At 37.0% G+C, this 24,185-nt stretch overlaps 1 protein-coding gene across 7 annotated transcripts in view; it reads right to left on the reverse strand.

Moving 5' to 3' along the window:
- The window catches only part of tcf7 (transcription factor 7), a 111,198-nt gene that overhangs the window by 12,305 nt on the left and 74,708 nt on the right, over positions 1-24,185 (reverse strand). For 3 of the 7 annotated variants that reach the window (XM_030153449.1, XM_030153453.1, XM_030153455.1), the window contains exons 5-10: positions 11,495-11,582; positions 6,075-6,164; positions 4,566-4,685; positions 4,227-4,389; positions 3,083-3,190; positions 1,478-1,525 (exon numbers count right to left, since the gene is read on the reverse strand). In XM_030153449.1, the coding sequence (XP_030009309.1) occupies positions 1,478-1,525; positions 3,083-3,190; positions 4,227-4,389; positions 4,566-4,685; positions 6,075-6,164; positions 11,495-11,582 (617 nt within the window). The remainder of the gene's footprint in view (positions 1-1,477; positions 1,526-3,082; positions 3,191-4,226; positions 4,390-4,565; positions 4,686-6,074; positions 6,165-11,494; positions 11,583-24,185) is intronic. The other 4 variants (XM_030153450.1, XM_030153454.1, XM_030153451.1 and 1 more) reach the window with 3 other exon arrangements.

The following is a 24,185-nucleotide window of genomic DNA, read 5'->3' on the forward strand; positions in this document are numbered from 1 at the left end:
ATCTGAAAAGAATCTAAAGCTTTACAATAAATTTAGTGGTGTAGGGACAATATTTACACGTTAATAAGGATAGAGTATCATAAAATGGAAATTCTCAAGAAGCTACTTCAAATGTATATTTGAGTAAAAGTAAGTAGTTATATTCCAACACTGCACACAGCTGCTAAAGACACCCTGTTGCTTGAAAAAAAAAAAAAAGCTGTTTTAATGGGATACAATGTAGGATCAGTAAATTCACCTTAACTGCTGCCTATGGTCATTTAAGTATCCTTTTGTTTAGAGAACATCTTAGAAAAAATAGGAGCTAAGATAATACAATATAAGCCTGATGTCTTCTAGCTGAACTACTTCACACGACTGGTTCTGGTCAGTAAGCCACCATGCATGGGTAATTCACAGCTGCAGCAAAGTCAGAACATTCGTCCACATAAAGTGAGCGAGGAGCATCTGCAGTGTTCATAGAGCACACTTTTGTCAGAAAATGCCCAAAGCCCATGCACATACAGCAGCAGCTCTACAGCTCCACAGTTTATTACGAATCTGTCTTTATATACTTGTATACGTTCTGTACCGAAAAGTCTGATAAAAATTCAAATAATTGTTTAACATGGTGAAAAAACCTGCTTTGTCAGCTGTATCCTTAAATGAACTAAAATACTATGATTATGATACTATACAGCATTAGTTAGGAAGAGTAATTAAAAGTACTGAGTTATAGACGTAATTACAATAAATATAACACTTACTGTATTTTAAACAAGGGACATGTAATTGTAACCAATTCCATCTGAAGTGTAATCTTGCCAACACTGATTAGAACACATAGATGACACATACATTACCTTAAATATAGTGATAGTCATAATGAATGTGTGATTAAATGTCTGCCATTATACAGACGTTAGCTCCTCAGAAACAGTAGCATGCAGCAAAGAAAATTAAATATTAACCAGTGACTAACCCTGACAGTAACTCAATCTACTCCATTCGCTATTAGAGAGGCTTTTATTGAGAATTACTGTAAAATAAAAGATATGCATGCTGTGTTGACTGTCAACTAATTACACTCATGACAAGTGAAGGCTCTGTATTGTAATGGTTTGCAAAAAAATTAAATGATAAACTAAGGCAGTGGGGTAGCGAGGCCAGCCATGCGGCCCTGTTTAGTTAGTTCAGCAAAACGGGTTGATTTATACCTCTGTGACACCCTTTGACTGTCTAGGAGTTGTAACCATGGCAACATGCATGACATATGTTCAGCATCCAAAACTGACAAATCAGTCAGATGGTTCGTCTTTTGCAGAGGCTGCTGCTTATTGTCGCCTGCGATGCTGTTGTATGTTGAGTCATTTTGACTTGTTGGGACAGTGCATGCAGACTTTGCACAGGAATTACCCACAACCCCCTCTCATGCAGCTCTTCACATACTCATTTTTCCACCACAGAGGCATAAATCCACCGTAAGATGTGTCCCTACCCAATCAGCTTTATTCTTTTCCCCTGCGACCCCGCTAAGGCCCGCCTCCTGCAAGAGTTCAACAGCAAACTGACAAGTGAGAGGCACACAGCAGCCCAGACACTCAACATCCCAAAAACATTGTCTGGACTCAAACTCTGGAAAAACATGCACTTTACAGCTGTTACAGATTTCCCCTTATTTTGGGGGAAAAAAAAAAACAGTGATTACATGAGAAATGTGTGTTATGTTAAATGACCTTTGACTGACAGGGCGAGGACACAAACATCATGCAGGGCACTGAGGCAGTAGTGAGTGGAGGAAGTGAGGTCTGCAGCTACTGGACACTGAGCTGGATCCTGTTATTCTTACTTTTTTAGTTTTACATGAAAGGCACTTAGACCAAGAGCAAAGACATCAAGCTGAATGAATATTTGATGAAAAAGATGTCTTTTTTTTTTTTTTTTTTTTTTTGCAGCTTTGACGTTTTATGAAAGACTCTTCTGCTTCCTGGAAGAAACAGGCTTTGGTAACAAATAAGGAAAAATGCTAATGTAACATGTTTATCTGATAATGATTACAAACATTAACAATTCTGTGGATGCTGCTGATCTCACTGTCTTTTCTAAATTGTCTAGCTTAATACAATGCACCACAGGATAGAAACTACTAAATCACATTTATCAGTAGTGATACATTTCACATTATTGTACATATGTGACAGCATATTATGTTATATATTAGTTTTAAACATCATAATGAAATAAGACCCACATTTCGTAGTAGTAAACAGTTTGAGAGAAGACTTTTGGCTGCTCTAACAGTTTTAATCTTAAAGCTTCAGTCAAACCCCCCCCACAGTAAACAAATTTGATAGAAATAAAAACACAAATGATGTTTCCCACGCTGCCTTTTGACATGAAGTACCTGAATTTGGCTGCAGAGTTTTAACTACACTGTTGTCCATAAAGTTGGAATGATTTTGTTTTCAGAAACATTTCCTCATTTTATTCCTATTCATACACATCACTAATCACATCACCTTTGACCGGGGGCAATGATTACATACTGAATCCCAGTTACACTTTACCTATCAAGGATAAATCACAGTCATAATTATTTCATGAGAAGAGGTAAAAATATTATATTCCAACAGTGCAGTTACCTCTGGTGTATAATTATATGAATTGAAAACCCACCTTTTCTGGTTATTATGTTAGGGAAAAAAAAGGGATTTCTTGTATTTAGTCCATAATGCATTCTAGCCATGAATGACAAAATAAAGTTATTACAAAATGCAGGTGTTATTAAATAGTTAAATTGTCAATTCATAACATAATGTGTTGTCACACAGATTTTAAAGTGCTAATATAAAAACAGAGACCAACCAAGATGTCCTCTCTTTATAAGGATCCTATTGCAGCCCTGCTCCATAACTCTACTCTATGTGAGCGCCTCCATGACGTTAGCGCTTCATGACTTCCTGTTGTTTTTTAGCAGTTCTTGCTGCAGTCATGTCATCTTTTCCTTAGTCAAAACTGTTTAATACCAGGAGCTTCATTATAAAGAGAGACACAGTGGAGGAAGAGGAGAAAAGACTTAAGAAGTTAAGGTGGAGGTCCTTACGTAGTTGTCCCTGGCAGACCAGGTGGGATAGAGCTGCATATGAAGTTGTCTCTCCTTCCTGGCCAACTCGTAGTACTTGGCCTGTTCCTCCCGGGTCAGTGCATGCCACTGCAGACATGAACAACAGACCAGACAAAAGTTTTCACATATCTGATTCATGCAAATATATACTGTAGACATAATGTTTCAAACTGGTGAACTATCCTTAAAAAATAAGCAATGACAGCACTGAAACCAAAGCTTTTAGCAACTGTTAAGAAACTTATCCATCATGGACAATGTTGTCCACCCTCTCCACCACACACTGGACAGACAGTGAAACACCTTCTCTAACAGACTATTACAGATACAGGAAATCTTTCCTGCCACATTCACGTTCCATTTTACTCTTACTTATTTATATACTTCCATCCTACTGTGAAGTTACATTTCACTTGCACATTACAGTTTATTATTGCACCTTACTGTTAAATTATCCAGATTTCTTACCCTCTTCTGTTTGTACTTATTTCTTGTTGGAGCCAAAATACAGTTTTGTTTGTTTATTCCTCTTTTTTGTTTTGACCTTAATTTAATAATTGTTTAGTGGGTGTGGCTGTGATGATTGCCACAGGTGCAACTCATCTTGGGTGTGGCAAACGTACATATACCTGCTGTGTGAGGTGGGCGAGGTGTGTGTGAGGACAGCCCCAAACAATTTTCAGACCATGAAACGTGAGATTGAGTTGGTCTGCATTTGGAATGTTTTCTTTTGTATTAAGAAGCCTATTTTGTTTATATGTAGAGAGTATTTGGAAAGACAATTGTGAACTGTGATGAACTCCTGAACTTCATACTGGAAAATAAATGGATTGGCATATTGAAACACAAAGAAACCCAGCCGGACATTCATTCATTCATGCGTCGAAAATACAACAGGTTGAACCGTTCCACACTGTTGTAGTGGCTAAAGGTAAAGCCACTACACTTCTAATTTATTATGCATAGTGTGTTTGCTCTTGTGTTCTATTGTTTTACTATGTTAAATGCTGTTGCTGCACTGCCATTTCCCAGATTGGGATCAACAAAGTAAGTAACTGAGTAAGTAGGTGAGTGTGCGTCTATCTACTTATATCATTACAAACATTATGTATATATGTCTCACCCTCCGTCCCAGTATCTGGTTGATGGCGGCGCTCTCCTTTAACGTGCACTCTGCAATGACCTTCGCCCTCATCTCCTTCATATACAGCATGAAGGCATTCAGTGGCTTCTTGATGACTGGCTTCTTGGGCTCCTTCTCGCGCTTGGCCTCCATCTGCGGTTTCCTGATGGGGTTCAGGTAAAGGAGGACAAAGGAGGAGCGGAATCAGGATGGCTGAAGGAACCTGAGGCTTTTGTGTTTGTAAATGTAGATATGCAAGTGAGGGGGAGACTAAGAAGAAGATGAAAAACGAAATGAGAGGTGGGAAAACTCAGAGGTGTCAGTGGTAACAATACTTACACATACATGCTCCTGTCATACTGGTCATGCTCCTGCTTGCCTGTGGGGGGAACTATAGCAGGGTGGGGGATTCCTGTCGGGTGCATGCCTGATGGGCCCAGCATCAGAGAGTGAGGGAACCTGGAGGAGGAAAGAAAAGAAAAGAAAACCTTTAAGTTAATGAAACAGAACTGCAGTCAGTCAGGGCGTAGAGGACAGTGAGCAACATGGCTGCAGTTTTGCATAGAGCCTGAAAGCATCAAAAGCATCAACAATCTGGGAATAACCTCAAAAATACTTTAAAAGTTATTTTGTTTTTGTTTAATTTATGGCTAAAATAATGGCAAAATATGAGTGGTTCAAACCATCTATATTTCCATTTTTGCATTTTTCTTATCTCCGTGGCTCATGTTAGAGCTGTAACCCTGAATGTAAAGCGGTGATGTTACATGTTTGACCGCTAGATGGCGCCCACATCACATAGACAAGAACGTACTCTTACTTCTCAGACATTGTTCAGTACACAGATAAAAATCTTAATTGTAAATTGCAAATTCTCCTTTTTTGTTTTAATTAATCAGCGGTTATTTTTCAGTACTGATTCTTTGCTGGAATACTGCTTAGCCAGATGATAGTTAATGTTTGATGAATTATAAACCTTGGCTTTATTAATAAAAAGTGGGTTTGTTTGAGCATATTTCCACATTATGATGTAAATAATGATATAATTTGTTATATCACACTCTGTTATGTAACAATGCTGACTGTCAAAAATCCAAACACAGCATGCTGTTACAATTGTGAAACCTAACTTAGGTACAAGACAAATTGAAAACAAACTATACGAAAATTAAGCTTAACAACTCAAATTTGAGCATCAGACTTGACACATTTGCAAAGCACTGTGGAGAGACAGCATATGCAACAAGCACCTATCTAAATTCAGCGAGATGTGTTTATGTGTACAGCAGCTAGAGCAAACAGACAGAAACAAAACATTTTCAGCATCATTTGGAAAACGCTGGAACTCTTTCAAAACTCAGAGCAAGGTCACTAATAATTACATAGTTCATACCAATATGCTCTGCATCTCTGAAAAGACATGAAATGGCTTGGTAGGATCTAACAAAGCATTAACTCTTTATTTTAAGGGTTGATCTGAAAAGCACATAAATGGGATAAAAACAAGCTAACAGGACAGAAACGGTGAGGATTCATAGCCAAACCCCAGGTGGTACAGGAGGAGGAGAATGAGCATGTGTGTGTTTGGTGTGCGTGTTCAATTCTGCAGCAGCAACTAGCTTGGCTTGGCTCTGTTTGCTTACACTCAGCTTGTTCTTGGCGAAACACTGAGCCCGTCCTGTTTACAGCACTTTTACAACAGCGAACCAGAGGACGCTGACACAAGAGCTGGATACAAGTCTGCTGTGATGAAAGGTAAACTGTAGCTCGGGCCTTGTAAATGTGCTGCAAACAGGAGGGGTCGACGAAGCACACACTGGGTCGGGTCGGTCCGTCCCGTTACGGTACCTGGAGTAGGAGGAAGCGCTGGAGAGGTTGGAGGAGTAGGACTGCCTGAATCCACAGGAGGACAGGCCAGGATAGACTGGCTGGCTCTGCCTGCCATAGCACAGCAGAGGACACAGATGCTTGAGTGGGGGCTTTTAACATCAAACTTTAGCTCATTTTATGTTAATATTCTGATCGTTTTACAGCAACACTTATAAAGGTCCTTGTAATCAACATTAGTTTACAGGTAATAAAGCCTTTATAGACACTAAAGTGGTAATGATAGCATCAAAACCATGTTTATTGTTCGGTTACAAGCCTTTTATAAGTCTCGACTCACACACTTGTGTATAATAGCATTATAAACATATATTTGAATTTAATTTACGTACCTACTATGCTATTGTTAAAGATTTTTTGATTGCTTCATTAGGAATAATTCATACATACAAACCTGCAGGGAAAAAAAAACTAATAAAGTGTGTCACTTCTAAGTCTTATTTATAAGTGTCTTACAATCAAATCATTTTGATGATGCTGTTATTGACACTTTTTTTAATGAATGCTTAACTAGCATCAATAAGGACATATTGTGTTTTATCAAACACTTTAATGTAAACTTTTAGCTCCAAAGTCACACTTCCAAAATACTTAAAAATTTCTTGACAATAAACCTTTTTAATAGGAAACCACTCTTCACACTATTCATCTGGCAGATTTTTCTTCTTTTTTCTCTTTTTAACACTTACATATTTTCAATTTTAAATTATTTTTAACAATAGTAACAATATTTTTAATTGCTGTATGAAGTTTTTCATTGCCACATGCAATTAGCTATACAAATAAAACAATCTAAATGGGCTAGTATCACATTTGTTTCATGGCTTAACACTTTTTTGATTTTTTTTTGGGGGGGGGGGGGCAGGAGACACTTCACTTCTACAGAAGTGTCTTTTGTAAAACCTCTTGTGATGCTGTGATGCATGATGATCCCATGTGGAGAGTCTGGATCAGCACTGATGACAGCTGTGTGTCAATACAGGGCTTACCAGGAGCGCACGCACGCACGCACACATACACACACACACACACCGTGGGGGGTAGAGGGTGGGGATGGGACGCCACTAAGAGCCTTTGATATGGAGAAAACCACACTTCCAACTCCTGAGAGCCTACAGGACCATCCCACCCCCTCTTTACTGAATCATCATTATGTTACAACGTATGCGCACACACAGATCCAGCTTTTAAATCCACTTTCCCATCGCCATCACACACTTCCATAAACTGTCTCTGTGCTTAATCACCTGGAGGCAGCTCTACAACATGTCAACCCTGCAGTGGAAAAGATCTAGCATTCAGAGGCCATAAATCTCACAAACATGCAACTCAATCCATCGCTTATCTTCCTTTCTAAGACCTCTAAGCAAAAGTCTCAGGCTGCAGCCAGCCACCGATGTCATAAACCTCCTGAGTGACGGCAATGCCGCAGTGCGTGAAAGGCATGGCTGGACAGAGGTATGCTGGGAATGAAATGGGGAGAAATGCTCTATTGTGCAGCTAGGCATCATTTCTTTGTCAGCGATTGAATGCAAGGGACACAGGGGTAGATTACAAGCCTGCGAAGTCCTAAATATGCAGCGTTAATGTTGTGTATCAAATATAATCCTAAACAAAGTCAAGGTAAATATTATCTAAAAAGAACTAGTTTACTCTCTCAGAATACAACTGACTGTAAAATTATGCTCTTGCTGTCCTGTGCTCACTTTTTGCCCAGTGTTTGACCTCACTGTCAGTTTAGACACACCCAATCTTCAACCTCCCATAATTCCAACAATCTGTCAGGAGATATTTCAGCACCAATACTTGAAATCCTCTTATTATCACAACAGTATGTTTGGTGATGTGTAATCTTTTCCTCTGTTTCTTTTAAAAAATACAGCTTTCATTTCTTTGTTTTAGTCTTACTTTATGTGATGTGTTATTAATTGTAAATTTTATATTGCAAAACTTGTACTCGTCTGTGTTTAGGTCAGAGTTTTTCAACCTTGGGGTCGGGACCCCATGTGAGGTTGCCTGGAATTCAAATGGGGTCACTTGAAATTTGCAGTAATTGATAAAAAAACAACAACAAAAAACCCATACTAATTAAAAATATATTGTGAGTTGAGAGAGACAATCACAATACATAAAAGACATGACAAACTCTGAAGCTGAAGCACTGTGGTACTGTTTATCTTTCAAAAGTTCATTGTGGCCGGTTTAAGATGCTGCAGCTCTTTCATAATTCATAATTCATAGTTTGAGTTATTGTTTTTTCAGTATTAATTTGCAGCCTTGTAAGTACAAGCTGGACTCACTACATATCCTGACCAAGGAAAATAAAATTATCACTTTGTGCAGTAATCTCAACCTGGCTTTTCTGCCTCCATCCAAAATAATATACATTATATCTACCAAATGTCATCTAAAATTAACATCTATTTGCAACATAGTATAGCAAACTATTACATGATCAAAACCAAACTAATTTTAGCAAAAAAAAAAAAAAAAAAAAAAAAAAAAAAAAAAAAAGGCTCCATTTTGAAGGTCTGGGGTTGCCAGAAATTTGTAATGTTAAAATTGGGTCACGAGCCAAAAAAGGTTGGGGACCACTGGTTTAGGTATTTTAAAAATTGCATATTCATAACCGAGTGCTACCTTTTAGGTTGACAATTTAACATTTGTCCAGGGACTGCACATGAAAAATAACCATGAGGCTAACTCTGGTGCATTTACAGCAATGTAAATTAATGTACAATGTCCCTGTTAAATAAACCAATAAAATAAATATGTCACATACAGGCCGCCATCCCACTGGAGGAAGCTCATGTCGTTAGTTGACACAAGTTCAAATTGAATTATAATGTCACTTCTCGAATGTCTCAGCAGACATTTCAATAATGCAACATATTTATAAAGCCATGATCCCTCCAGTGAAAATCTGCGTCTTTGCAAACAACAAAACAGCCTCAAATAATTCCTGCTTCCTCTTGTTCAGATACATCCACACAACCAGTCCCTGGGCCATGGGGGGGGACATATGGAGGTGGTCACAAAGAAACAAAAGACAAAAAACAGGCTAATTGTCAAAAACAAACAACGACTTGACATTTAACAATCGCACTCCATTTCATCCTCAAACAAAACAGCTCACTACAAGGAGCCAAAACAAGCAGATAATCTGGGTTAAAGGAGATTAACTGTTAATAATAGTTATGAAAATCCAAAGCGAAGTGTTGTCTGAAAAAGATAAAACCATCTGCAAGTCATGGAGCAGTGTCTGGACAGCAACATGGAAAAACAGACATTAACACACATGTAAAGGGAATGCACAAAAAAGTTTTTAAGCTTCCCTTTTCAAATCTCCATGACATTTGATGTAAGCTTTTAACAGTTCCTGCAGGGGATTTTGTCCAGGCACAGATACTGTAGGTTGTAATAAATGGATTTGTGTTGATCCATAAATCAATGGATGCCTGACATTAGAAGTTCACAATCAAACAGCATGACATTGCAAGCTCGTAATCAAAGTGATGGAAACGCTGAAGCCTTCAGGGACCAAATGTGGAAAAGCTGTGGCTTTGTCAATGTACCACACTGGGAAGTTTCCTGCACCCTCTTCGATATCATGAAACTCAAATCCAAGACAGATTCAAGTTCTGCAACCAAAAACACCAACAGACTTATTTTATATTTTAATCTGGGTCTTGGCTATTTTATTTAAGTGCTGAATAAACATTTTCTACAAGTTGTCCATAATATTGCCTGACTTTTGCTCCCTGCTGCTTCTTAAAGATAATATCTTAGCAACAACACCCACTTTTAAAGCGTGCACTGCCCCTCTATTGTTAATTAGATTTTATTAAGGAAATAGACGGAAATAGAATTTGCTTGTGACTCAACACTACAAGGATTTTCATACTTCCACATATTTAGTTTTTTAGTATTTGTTGCCATTTCTTTTGGGTCCAACAGTCCTTCACATTCCTTTTGTTCTGACCAGAGGTGAAGTGTCAGCACTGAACACTAATGTTGACAGGAGGTGGTGGTGGTTTCCATGCCAACACAACTTTCGGGTGAGCCACTGTGACACCAGGTGAGATGATGATGTATGGCCCACTGCCCTAGGTCACATTGGGTGTAGCACTGGATAATAAATGATGATGTTTGAGCAGTAATTTGTGGAAATTTACTGAGGACTCCTTGGAAAAATGACTACTTTGAAAAATGAATTTTTCGGGGTTAAAGGCTATGATAGATACAGGGGCTTTTCATCAGGAAAGTTTGGGGTTAACACTAAAGGCATTGTTGTCTCTAAGTTCATCTTTTAAAAAGAGTAACAACACTGTCCTTAATTTCTTTAAAGTGACATGTTTTTGTATCATAATCAGTAGGTAAGACATTCTAAAAATGTAGTGGTATTTAAATGCACTATGTGTCATTTCTACAACTAGAGGTTACAGCATAAAAACAACAGTAAAACACATCATTTTATGATATCACAATGAAAATTTGACATAACTCAGAAACAAATTAATGTAATATAGTTCTATTCACATTACTTGTTGTGACGGTCACACTGTGTTACTTCAGTCTGATGGAATAACTGAAAGTGAGGTTAGCTAATGTTAAATGCTATGTACACACACACATTACCTTAATACCATAGATCAACATTGAAATGTGTCAATAAGTTAGCTCTTAGCTTTGTTTCAAATGTAAGTAGATAAGACAAAAATGTACATATCCCAGGCCTGGTTAATTTATCATATTATACCATTAAGATACCTTTGAACATGTGCACTTACACATTACTCACAGTAACTACCACATAAAGTTAGATGTATTATAAGATACAGTATTCATGCGTGTTACTGTGTGCTTGTGAAGTTTGTGTTGGAGTCTGTGTTGTGCTGTGTGAGACTGTTTGTTAACATTAACAATCTCCATTTCAAGCTAGTGTTGCGCACTGTTGCCACTGTAGAGGAGCAGAAGAACTCAGGCTCAAGAGCTAGTAAATGTTTTTTTTTAATTGAAAAACAATGCGAGTCCTCTACAGAGAAATCAGTGTACAGGCTGTTTTACTGGATGGAGGCAATATAAACAGTCTGGGAAGATAGTATTTTTTATTAATATAATATTAATATTAATAAAAAGTACATTAACATCTGTTTATCATTACATATTAATTTCCTCAAGTGTTACAATTTGCACCCTTGCCTTCAGTTTTGTGTTATTGTTTTCCATTGACAGAGAGCCCTTAGCAACAAAATACTACCTGGTGTATTTCTGACACAATAGAAAATACTTGTGTTTTTACAAGGTCATCACATGTATGCACAGCACTGATGAGTCATAATTTGTTGAGCTGTGTATGTGTGTGTGTGTCAAAGCCTCACCAGCCCATAGAGGGAGTGATCTGTCCGACACCGCCTGGAGGGAGGGAGTAATACCCTGAGAGGTCCTGGGACTGGTGCCTGTGAACGCCTGGAGGACAAACACACAAACACACACATTGGCATTAATTAACGTTCATTAGCACAATTGCAATCTGGTTTTCCTCTTTGTTTACTGTCATTAAAAGGGTCATAAGGGTCACACACAGTTATTAAATATTGCAGTTTGTCTCTTAAGGACATTTGGACACACTCGTTACGTAGGGTCATTGGCCCCTAGAGTGCACACACACTGTCAACTCAGCTGCAAGGAACACTCTGGGAACCTGTTATTAAACACAGAGACACTCTTAAGACTGTTCTTTTTCCATCCTCTGTGTGTGTGTGTGTGTGTGTGTGTGTGTGTGTGTGTGTGATCTTCTACTGGCGACTAGTGTGAGCTGATGTCTCCAGTTGGTTTCACTGGTTTATTCGACATGACATGGTAAAAATGCCACATGGGGTCAGACATGCAAACACGGGTAAACACAGTCAAACATGCATAAAACAAAGTGTTTGCCTTCACATTCTTCATCTCTACATTTAGCAAAAATGTTTTCCAACAAAAGAAACACAGACAGTTCTGTGCCCCCACACAGTAAATATCCAGCCTCAGTCTCTCTCTTCTTTGTGCCCTTCAAAGGAAGTCATTTGTCAACAGGCAGCACCTAGCACTTAGCGTGGCCCGGCTGCTAACCTGTGTTTGCAGCAGAGGAATGCTGTAGATGACTGTAATTTGGCCGCGGCTCCGGGCCTGTTCAGGACCCCGAGCCGCTATAAATCTGGACAACAGGAATGTGACTGTGTCAGTCGACCTGTCTCACCACTCCGGTCCTTCCTCCCCTCCCTCCGTCTGTCCCGCCACGCCCTTCCTCCCACTCATGCCTCCTTCCTCCAGCTCGTGTTCCTCCCCCCTCTTTGTGCCCTCTTACTCACCCCTTTTTCTACCTTTTACCTATTTTCTCCCTCCCTAATGGTCATCCTCTGTTCTTACACTTCTTCATTAAAGCCCTCAGCTGTCCTTCCTTATTGTTCACCTCTCCCTCATATTGCTTTTATGGACTTGTTATTCATCACTGTCATCCTCTGCACTAAGCTGGATCTTTTTTGTTTGACAGCACAATCATGCTCATTAACCTCCAGTATCTGGGTGAGCGCATTATGCACACTTTGCACTTGATGTTATAAAAGGACATATTATTTTTCACAGTTTGTATTAGGTCAGGATTCCCAAGTTTTTCGTTTTTGCATGATTTTTAAGATTCTGACCCAGCCACTAAAATCTGCACATTGTAAACAATGAAAAATGCGCATTGACACATTTTAGCATTTAGCATTTGACCAAGAACAAAAAATAACATTGCACATTAACCAGTTAACCTGTTAATCATTGACATATGCCTGGCTGTAAAAAAAAAAAAAAAAAAAAAAGTAATCCAATTTTTATGTAGTATACTGGAAAAAAGAGGTTTTTTGTGTTTTTTGCATAAAAAAAATATTGCTTGTTTACATTACAAACCTGACATTTAAAGGGTTAAAAAAATGACATTTACTGAGTATTTGGTATTTTTGTTTATGGCTCAAGTTCATGAAAAACCAAAAAATGTAAAAAGTTAAAAACAAATTGTATGAAAAACATTTTGCCATTACTACAGCACTGTGCAGATTCTGCACTTTTGGGATAAGAAGGGCCTCTGGGCTTTTATTCATGTTTACTATTTCTATAATGTGGCCAGTGGGGATATTTGAGAGAACTAACACTAAAACTATCAGTCTTGTAAACTGAAATAAAACAACTAAATAAATAAAATTGGAACGAATAATGCATAAACATCTAAAATGACTATGGCACTGTGGTCACAATATCATTAAGTTTGATTTAACAGTCCTAATCCTATTTAATTCCATGTATTGTTTCATCAAAATGTTTCCAGCGTCCACAAAATCTTTCCTCATAATATCAAACACCAAAGCTGAATGAAAAAACTAAACAAAACCTGGTCAAGGCATTCCTTTTCCTGACATAACAGAAGAAAATTGTTTCTAAAACTTTAGAAATGTTATGTAAAAGATGTAACCAGACAAACATTACATAAAAATTATGTAAAATGTCCAACATGGCAACACAATAGACAAAAACAAGATAAAAGTTATGTTTTCCTTTCCCAATTACTCTGTTACACTTAAGAAAAGTGGGTAAATAAAATGAAATATGCAGTAATGCAGGATGAGTAAAATTTTGATATTCATGGTAAAATCAGGTGCATCAAAAAGGCTGGATTCTTAACATTTGAACTGACAGAATAAGATGACAACATGGCCAAGTAATTTATAAATACAAGTATAATGAAGTTTAGTATTTTTCAAATAGAGATAAAATCACAGGACAACATTGCTATAATATCAGGGCATTTGTGTCCTTGGTCCTAATGTGTCTCAAATACTTGAAAGAAATTGATTTTTCTTGAGAGAATTTGTCTAACTCAGTTTGACATTTAGAGGATTGAATCAATTTGATAGAAGGTAAATTCCATTTGCTGTAAAGGGTGCAAAAGACCATGTTCAGAATGACAATAAAAAGCAAAGAAATGCACAGATTTTTTTTTCTCATTTTTTGAAATGTAACTTAATCCTTGCTCTGCTTTTGCACGCATCATTCAAAATACTACAAAATGTGTGGTGTATCTTGCTTTTACCACATAGAACATCCTTTAGTATGCACATTGTGGCTTCAACTCTTTCGGTGCAAAGATTTGCAGCTTTGCAAAATGCTTGGTGGCGTTTAATATAATGTAATATAACATACAATATATTAACATGGACCAAAGGAAACATAGACCCTTCATGTTGCTCCAGTCAAGTCTCTGGGGAACGTAGGTCCTCTACAAATAATGTCCATTATGTCCTTCCACAGTTGTTGTTCTTTATTATGCATTTCTGAACGATTAAAAGTTGCTCCCTCTATAGAGATCATCTCCAGGAATGTTTGAAGCCAAAGTCCCTCTGTCAGCTGATTGGCATCCTTCCAGTTCATTGCTATCACTCTTAGCTGTCATGTATCCAGTTGTTAAAATTTGTTTGCTGAATCTGGACCAGGTATCTTCACCAGTGTAATTCAAGAGGCACAGTACTGGATCACAATGAACAGTACATCCAAACATTTCCTGGTGATTGTGTTATATTTTCCCAAAAGGTTTTTACCTCAGTACAAGCCCATACCATGTGATAAAAAATACCTTTTTCTTTTTTACAATACCAACAAAGATCAGAAATGGATGCACCAATCCTATGGAACTGAACAGGAGTGAAATAAGTTCTATGTGCAAAATGAAAGTTGATAATCTTGTTTTTTACTGATTTAGATACTTTATGAAATGTTTTCCAGATATGGTCTCATACTTCAGATCCCAAGGATTTCCTCAACTCAGTCTCCCAATTTCTTTGGACTGCATTCTACTTGTCTCCTACTGTTTTGCTCATCAATTTGTACAATTTTGATGCAATTTTGACCTTCTGCCAAACCATTGATTCTAGTATAAACTCAGTTTCTGTCAACTTGGGTATAACTACAGGCTCCCCTAAATATTTAGTTAATTGTGATCTTATTTGCATATATATATATATATATATATATATATATAAAATATGAAATCCTTATTTTCGATACTGAATTCAACTCTTCAATTTTCTGTTACGGGGGTTCTTCAAATCATGTAAAGTTCTAATACCTTCAGAATCCCAGTCCTCATTTCTGAGTGACATGCCATTCAATGTAAACCTATAATTGTTCCATAGTGGGACACTGGGAGATTTGCTAACTTTAAAATTTATCAGGTTCTGGAAAAGTTTTACCATAGAGCAAGAGAACTGAGTCAAAGGGTTATAAATGTTCTTACATATAGAACTATACCACAGCCTTTGCCATAACACCTTATTCTTTGGTATATCTAATGCTGGTAGCATCTAATATTCAATAAAAATCTATACATTTCTTTTCATATTTAAAGACTGAAGTGCAGAGGTAGTTTCTAGGTTTCTGTCAAAACAGAAATCCCTAATTATGCCCAGACCTGAGTGTGATTTTTAATCTGTCACACTTCATAAAAATATGACGCTGTTTTCTGTAAGTCACGTTTCAGCTTCAGCTTTGACACCATCCGTGCTGTGTTGCTGTTGGGAAACGTGAAGGGGGAAATTAGCAGCAGTAATGGGGCAGTTTTCTTTGGAATGCCCCTTTTTTTAAGCAACCTTCTAATAACAACTACAGCAACTATCTCACGGTCTCCAAAGTCATTGTCCGGGGGAAAACACTTCAAAGGGAAACCATTTGAGTCAAACCTGCTCTGCGTGAACTCAGTATCAGAACGTGTGCATGTTAAACTGAGAAGTTGAGGTAGCTGAAAATAGTATTCCTCTGCTGATAATGCGCCGTGCTGGTTCTAACCACTGAAAGTGAAAGCGCCGCAGCTTCTGAGCCTTTACATGACTTGACAATCAGCTTATGCGGTGGAAATAAAAGAGCTCAAGACCAGAAGGAACTTTGTAGTGTTTTGTTACAGTAAAGGTGGTGATGAGTACAGGAACACTTTATTGTTGAGACCAAACACCATTTCCTGGTAGTAGTCCATGTGGTCCATATTTTAAAGAGATTTCACAGTGTGACACATACAGTAAAATAAAAGCTCTGCCCGACATGAAATGGTAAATGCGGTTTGTCTTTTTGTCATCTTTGTCTCATTATCTATCACGTTTCATTCCTAATACTTGGTTTCGCTTTTCTCACTTTTTTTTTTTAAGTCTGAGTGACTCAGTCATGTTTAGTAAATCTGAAATATGTACAAAAATGAAAAAAGGAAAAAAACAAGATGTAACGATGCTGAAACCCTACACAAATATTTAGAAAGTAACCATGGTATTAAAAAAGTTGCGGTTTGAATGGTTTCTCAAAAAAGGATCAGAAAGTTGCTATAGGAGCTATCCATTTGCCTTGACTATGATAATTTAATGAATGCGGTGGAAGCGAATACAGAAACAAGTTCAAAAAGATAAACATGAATATGTTTTTTTAAGATGCACTGTTACCGACTGTCACCAAAAACCTGTTCAGGGCAAGTGGAATGTGTGAAATTAAACAACACTAGAAGACTACATGAAACTACACCAGCAGGTTCATTGTATACATGACTGCAAGCAAACATGTTTCATTTCTGGTTTTCACTTTGTATTTACTGCTCCCCTGTGAAGGCAAACGGTCATATCTACAAAACATTTGAGTGACATGAGTCTGTGCTGGAGCTCAGTGTTTTGTTATTACTGAGGTGACTCATTGACCAGCTGGACTGAACACAACATCTGACAGCTTATTAACATTATGACTAGTCAATGACAGTATGTGTGCACTGCTATTTGTGTGCAACAAACCAATCCTAGAGAAATCAGCACTTTTTGTCAAATTCTTAATTTCCTTACTAAGTGGCTGTATAATACGCGAGTTGGTTATGATTGCAAAATAAAGCAAAAATAATTATCATTGATTGATGTATGTTATCTATTACTTATACCTTGCGCACACTAATACTGATATTTTTCCAAACAGATACTTTCCTTCTCCATTAAAAATAAACAAAACGAAAACAACAGCTCTCTGTACACATGAAAATGAAACCATTGATTTGGGTTTTTTGATATAACAGTCGACAATGAACTCATTCATTTATTTTTGGAACCCACTTTATCCTCACTAGGGTCACGGGGGTCGCTGGAGCCTATCCCAGCTACTTACAGGCGGGGTACACCCTGGACATTTCGCCAGTTCACCGCAGGGCTGACATATAGAGACAAACAATCACTCTCACATTCACACCAATGGGCAATTTACATTAACCAATTAACCTATCAGTGCATGTCTTTGGATGGTAGGAGGAAGCCAGAGTACCCGGAGAGAACCCACGCAGACACAGGGAGAACATGCAAACTCCACACAGAAAGGTCCCACCCCCGTCTACTGGTGTTGGAATCTAACCCAGGACCTTCTTGCTGTGAGGCACGAGTACTAACCACTGCACCACCATGTCACCCCAACAATGGACAGTTATGATAAATATTTCTGCATTAGTTGACAATTACCTGTCTTGTAAAGTCATGCGCCAGAATAAATCTTCACTTTGGGGGTGTTTAAAAAAAAAAAAAATTCTTAATTTTTGTGACAGACCACCATTTGTGTAGATGAGGGAAACAAATGTCGTAGAAAAAAAGTCTGTATTGCAAAATCTGTATTACTGTTGAAAGGAACTGAAATAGAATAATCTGAGTTTGGTAAATCAAAAGATGGTTGGCTAATATTTATGAATTCAAATAATTTCAACAAAAAAATGAAAAAACATCATTATGACTTGGTGGTTGTGATTAGTTTTCAAGTTTTCATTCCCCACTGTGCTGTCCCGCGCTAGTTTGTTCAAAAGCACAGAGTTATGGTTTATTTCAGCTTGATTTGGAAAACAAACAGAAGAAGGTTGTGGGGGGGTTAGAATGGAGACCTACAACATCAGCTATTGTTAGGAGGTGACATAAGCAACAGAAGGGTTCAGGTGTTAAAACCTCTGTAGTAGTGTAACCACATTCAGAAATGTCATTAGAAAAAAACAACAACATTGTAATACACACTGATCAGCTATAACATTCTGACCACTGATAGGAGAAGGTAATAATAAGGCTTATTTCATTACACTGGTACCTTTCACTAGGTTGGATATATTAGGCAACAAGTGAACATTTAGTCCTCGAAGCTGATGTGTTGGAAGTAGCAAAATGATCAAAATAAGGACCTGAGTGACTTTGACAAGGTCCATATTGTAATGGTGATGACTGGGTCAGAGCATCTCCACAACTGCAGGTCTTCTTGTGTGTTCCTGGTCTGCAGTGGTTAGTACCAACCAAAAATGAACTAAGGAAGGACATCCCAGTCTCAGGACCGTTGAACACCTGTAGTAGATGCTGGACAATTAACCAGTGGTCAAGATGTTGTGGATGATTTATTAGATGCTACAGTTGATCTACAAATCAAACGGACAAAAACGGGGATTTCTTACACCAAGATGGTACTTCTCTGGAGTTCAACAATGAAGGAAAATCTATAAATCTATATATGTACTTAACGCCATTAAAAACGCACGGTCCAAACATGGCTTAATTTCCACAAAATGATTTGCTCAGGTGCGTTTTTTGTATATGTTGCTCACGAGATGAGTAACACAGTTAACAGCTGTATTTTTTTCATTCCTGATGCACACAACGTCAGTGTTTGGACTGGGTCGAATCTCTTGTACAGAGTCACACTTAACTGTTAACTTTAGATGTGGTCAATAGCCTATATAAAGGCAGAAAAGAAAACGCCGAAATGTTTTTGCCAGCTCAAAATGCCACAACTTACGATACACCAGAGAGAACGTGCCATTGGCATGTTACGAGCAGGTCTGAGCTGTGGTGAAGTCGCTTGCCATCTGCGCTGTCATCGCAGTACAATTAGTTGTCTGAGTGCCAGATCGGATCCGATCAGATCAGATCCCTCGGGACAGGGTCATGAGACTTGTCAGTTCCATGCCTCATCGCTGCACTGCTTGTTTGGAAGCCAGAGGTGGACACACCCGATATTGAATTATGGCTCTTTCAATTTCTGAGTACCTGTATTCAGTGCACTGAATAAACGTGTTAAGTTGATCATAATTTGTCCACAATTCATTCTCTAATGACCAGTGCTTCCCTCTTTAACATGAAGGTAACCCCAAACCAGTTAATTTAATATATCTCCAAATATACATATAATTCTGACCCGTGCGTTTTTAATGGCACTAAGTATATATATATATATATATAACAGAAAAGCAGGGGATTTTGAAAAAACAAACAAACAAATACTACAGTCATTGTCATTATTTGTTATAGGCAGAAGAATAGGAAGTAAACCATGCTGTGAGAAGAAAGTGACCTCCTTGAACTCAGTAGAAGTAGGTTACAGGAACACAAACATCAACTTTGGACTGAATTAAACTACAGACATTCCCTGATCTAAAATTATAAATATAAAAATAATTCCAAATCAGAATCAACACTGAGCTGCATTCAGGAAACATCTGATGCCATAGAAAGCATGAAGGACTACACGCTCCAAAGAAATTAAAAGCTTACCTTTAAATGACAAAGAGTAAGTGCAAAGCCTGTCGTCTCTCATCCCTGATCTGCATCAAACCACAAAGGGTGGACTTGACTCTGATAGAGGCTTTCATTCGATCACTAGTGTTTTAATTTAAGAAAAGAAGGACAACCCCACACAAAGGTTATTATTAGCTGACCTTTGCATGTAAGTGATGCATAGGTGATGTAATTACAGGCCCAGAGTGTGAGACCAGACCACAGTCCAGATCAAAAGGACCAACACAACACCACACTTTGAAAGAAAATGAACAGTCCAAACATGCTCAATCATGAAAAAAACAACTCTAGAAAACCAAAAACCGCGTGTATCCCTTAGAGTTCCAGATATCTAAAATTTATTTTACAATGACAACTGACATAATGTTCTGCTCATGAATGCATCTGCAATGCCAATAAAAATAACTCTGGATAGCCCGGGGCATGTATGAAGTCAGATGGGAACAGTAGTAGGAGATCAGATACACAGGAGGATTTGAAGGGATGATGTAAGGAAGCTACTTCAGAAGAGGATTAAGTAGATCTACTTATGTGACTAAATTCACTATTGTGAGTTCCAAGTTGCAACATAATCACCATTCATGTTGGTGTTTTATAGGACATTCTGATCTCATCCCATAAATGTACAGTATCGCATCAAATAAATTGAATTGAAATAAAAACCTGTTACATGTCCTGATAAAACCACTATTAAGCTGTTTTTTTTGTTTTCATTTTTTAAAGGCACTTTTAACCATAGTGAAATTTTCTGGTTTGCTGATCTCCTTAAATTCTGTAAAATCAAAATTATACTTTCTTCCTCATATATATTTTCCAGTTTCAGCCAATGTATGTCACTTTTTCTTTATCTTGCATCTACTGTTATGATGTGAACATTTTCAAAGTTCTCTTGGCAATTTAATTCCCATTTCCTTGAAGGAGTAGAAATACACGAGTCAATATATAATCGAGGCACTTTTGAAGTCCATGGGATATATCTTTCATACATTTTTATTAGAAGTAAAAAAAAAAATAAAAAAAAAAAATAAAAAAAAAAAGGTTTTTATGTTCATTATGATCATGTCTTTACAAATTCCATAATTATTTAATTATGGAAACAATCACTTATTAATAAAAAATGACTGGATACACTAAAATGTCAACTAAATAACCGTCTGAATTTAATAACAACCACCTTCTTATTAGCTAAACAATAATAAAATGAGCTCATTCAAAAATTGTTTGAGTGTGTTCTTTTTATTAAGTGGAAATAATCATGACAGATATTTCTTTTTTGGCAACACAGAAAATTTTAAATGTAAAATAACAAATTGTACCTGTGTCCAAGAAATCACTTTCAGCTAAGTTACCCATTACAAAAACACCTCTCAAGGAAGTGTGTTTATTCCAAATCATATGACCAGCATGTAAACTAGTCTGAGTCTGTATTACTTGTTTGTGTCACGATGATATCAAAAGGTCTACATTACATGCACTAAGAGATGGAATATGCAGTTTGCCAGCATACAATAATAACTAATATAGTTCATGATTATGTTATTTAATAAATACATTTTTCATGTCTAGTCAACTATATTACTTTATCAACTATGATACCATGCTGTCAACTATGTTACCATTATATTAATGACAAAAATAAGAAAACAAATTAAATTGTTCCCTAAACTCTAAGTAAAAAAAAAACTTAGAAACTTAGTAGCTATGAAATATGTAGCTCAGTATAATTTAATCAAGAAAATTATCATGAATCTCAGGAATTTTGGGAGAAAATATCTAGACCGTTACCTGCATTCTGTGAAATTAGGGGTTTTAATGCAAAAAAAAAAAAAAAAAAAAAAAAGATGCATTTTCTTCATGGGGATTATAATTGAAAATGTAGGTAAGTGGACACAGTCTTCCAAGAACATTGATTTGTTTAAATATCTGACATTTACCTTAAGTTAAACTTTACAGTTTTTGTCCATAACATAGTTGACCAAACAATAAGTTAACATCTCAGTTTTTTAAAGTAAATATTTGAAATCAGTTATGCCTGAGCCTGGCAATTACTGAAAACACAATATTTCAGGAATACTTTGTAAGGAAAAATAATAATGTATTGGAAAATAAAAAATAAATTTTCAAACTCAAAAGTCCCGCAATTATATAAGAATGCTAGGTCTAAGACACAGTTATATTTATGATCTGGTAGGTGGCAGAGTTAACTGTCATTACGTGCAGAATTGCCTGCTAGTAAATACAAAATAAACTATGTATTAATATTTTTTTCTAATGAAAAAATTAAAGGCAAGTTAGTAATTAAATGTTTGTGATGTGAAAAGTTTTTGCTATTGGTCTATCTACTAACTTAAAAATGTTCTAACGCAAGATCATGTTCCATAAAAATAAGTAGCAACCAAGAACAGTAAAAGCTACAGTTTAGATTATATTAGCACATTAATTTTACACTCATTTGTATATTGAGTGTAAAATGAGTGTATATGTGGCAAAAGAAATGACTTTGGTGCATTTTAATGAAAGGGAAAACACCGCTATAAATGTCTTATAATCCAGGAGTAAAGCTGTTTATGATGGTATTATTTCTTACATAGACATTACAATTTCTACACGTTAACAGTCAAGTTATACGGACTTTATTACTTATTAATAAATATATATAAAACAGGACACACATAATTTAAGTGTTACTAAACTCTTTGAACTACTTTAACTTTTCCTGCCAGTTTCAAACACTATGACAATGCAAAACAATTCACTCAAACACAAATTCTAACGTTTCCTCTGCAGTAACTGACCCTCTGTTCATACTACCAGCATTAGTGCTTAATCCTGATTTATTGCTCAGATTTGTTTTTTGTTTGCTTATTCATATTCATTTTTAATATGTGGCCGATATCAGACTCCCACGGGAACTGGTCACAGTCTAAACCACATGAACAAAAGCAGCGCTAGAAGTGTTCAGATCTGATTTTCCTTAAAAAAATACTACTACACACAATGAAAGCGCCCCTACAAGGAAAAGTGGTGCATTCAAAGCCTTAATTTTAAGACAATATATGAAAGCATTATTGATAATAACTATACAAAAAAAAGTCAGTACTTTACGATCAGATGTGATGTTTTTGCATTCTTATGTAGTTTTTTACTGTTGCAGATGTGCAAAGTCAAGCTTATTTGAACTACTAAAAATGACTTCTTCCAGTGCAGATGAGTCTAAATCTAGAGTGACGTAAAAATTTGCACAAATTCTGATCTGACTATTCAGAGTGAGGTCACATAGAAAAAGACCAAACCTGTATCCCATTCAGGACCACATATGCAAGTCGCCCATATCAGAGTTAAAAAGATCCTATTCCATGTGACTTGTGTTGTTCATGCTGAACCTGTTTACATGACCATAAAAATCTGATAACTGGGAGCAATCAGATAATTGTCATAATCAGATCTGGTGTGTTTACATGCACTTTAGAAATGCAATAATCCAAAACCCTGGTTTAAGGTCCAATCTATTTTTGGATTTGTTTCAGAGAACGTACAGACTTAGTGATGGTAGACTCAAACTTCCTGTTATTTTCTTGTGCTCACATTTGACTACGTAATTTCAGGTTTCTATGACTTTAATTGTGTTTACACATGTGCAGACGTAAAAGAATTAAATAAATCAGACTAACCTATATAGATGCAGGAAGACATTGGAGTATTGGAGAGAAATTCAGGTGTGAAAATCTGATTTCTCATAATCAGATTACTGCTATTATCAAATAAAACATATCAGAATATGCTGTTTATATGATCACTTGAATGATCTGATAACTCAAGAAATCAGATACTGATTGAAATATTAGTGTGCATCATCATAGGATAACAGATCTGAATTGTGTATGAGTGAAAAGATCAGATTTTTGCTGCTTTTTAATGTACCTTAACCTTTTAATATACTCTCTTTAACTTTAATCTTGTGTATTTATCCCAACACACTGACTGACGCTGACTTGAGTTTAATGATGCAGGTGAAGAGTTTGATGACAGGAGTGGAGACCAGTGACGTCACATGTGGTAAGCCTTACCTGTGATCAGCTGATGAGTGATACAAGGACGGAGGTAAGGTGGGGTTTCTAAGTGCAAACAGTGAAAATTCAGATGAGGATAGTGTGAGAAAGGTTTATTGTTGCAGCCAGGTGTTTGCAGTGCATGTGTGTGTTTGTGTGTGTGTGTGTGTATCCATGGCTGACGCTAGTACAGTGACTCAGTCCTTAATGACAGACTGGGCCACCTGCTTCCAGGCCTTTACACACACACAGAGTCTAGACCAGACAAGGAAAGTGTGTTTGGAGGAAAAGGGGATTTCCAGACGGAGATTGCCTGAGGTCACACTGAGTCTGATAACTAATCAGAGCTCAGAAAAGACTTGATGATGCATCTTTTTTGCCTCTTGTCCTTAAAAACT

This window comes from Sphaeramia orbicularis, chromosome 14, assembly GCF_902148855.1.
Source record: "Sphaeramia orbicularis chromosome 14, fSphaOr1.1, whole genome shotgun sequence".
Taxonomy (NCBI): Eukaryota; Metazoa; Chordata; class Actinopteri; order Kurtiformes; family Apogonidae; genus Sphaeramia; species Sphaeramia orbicularis.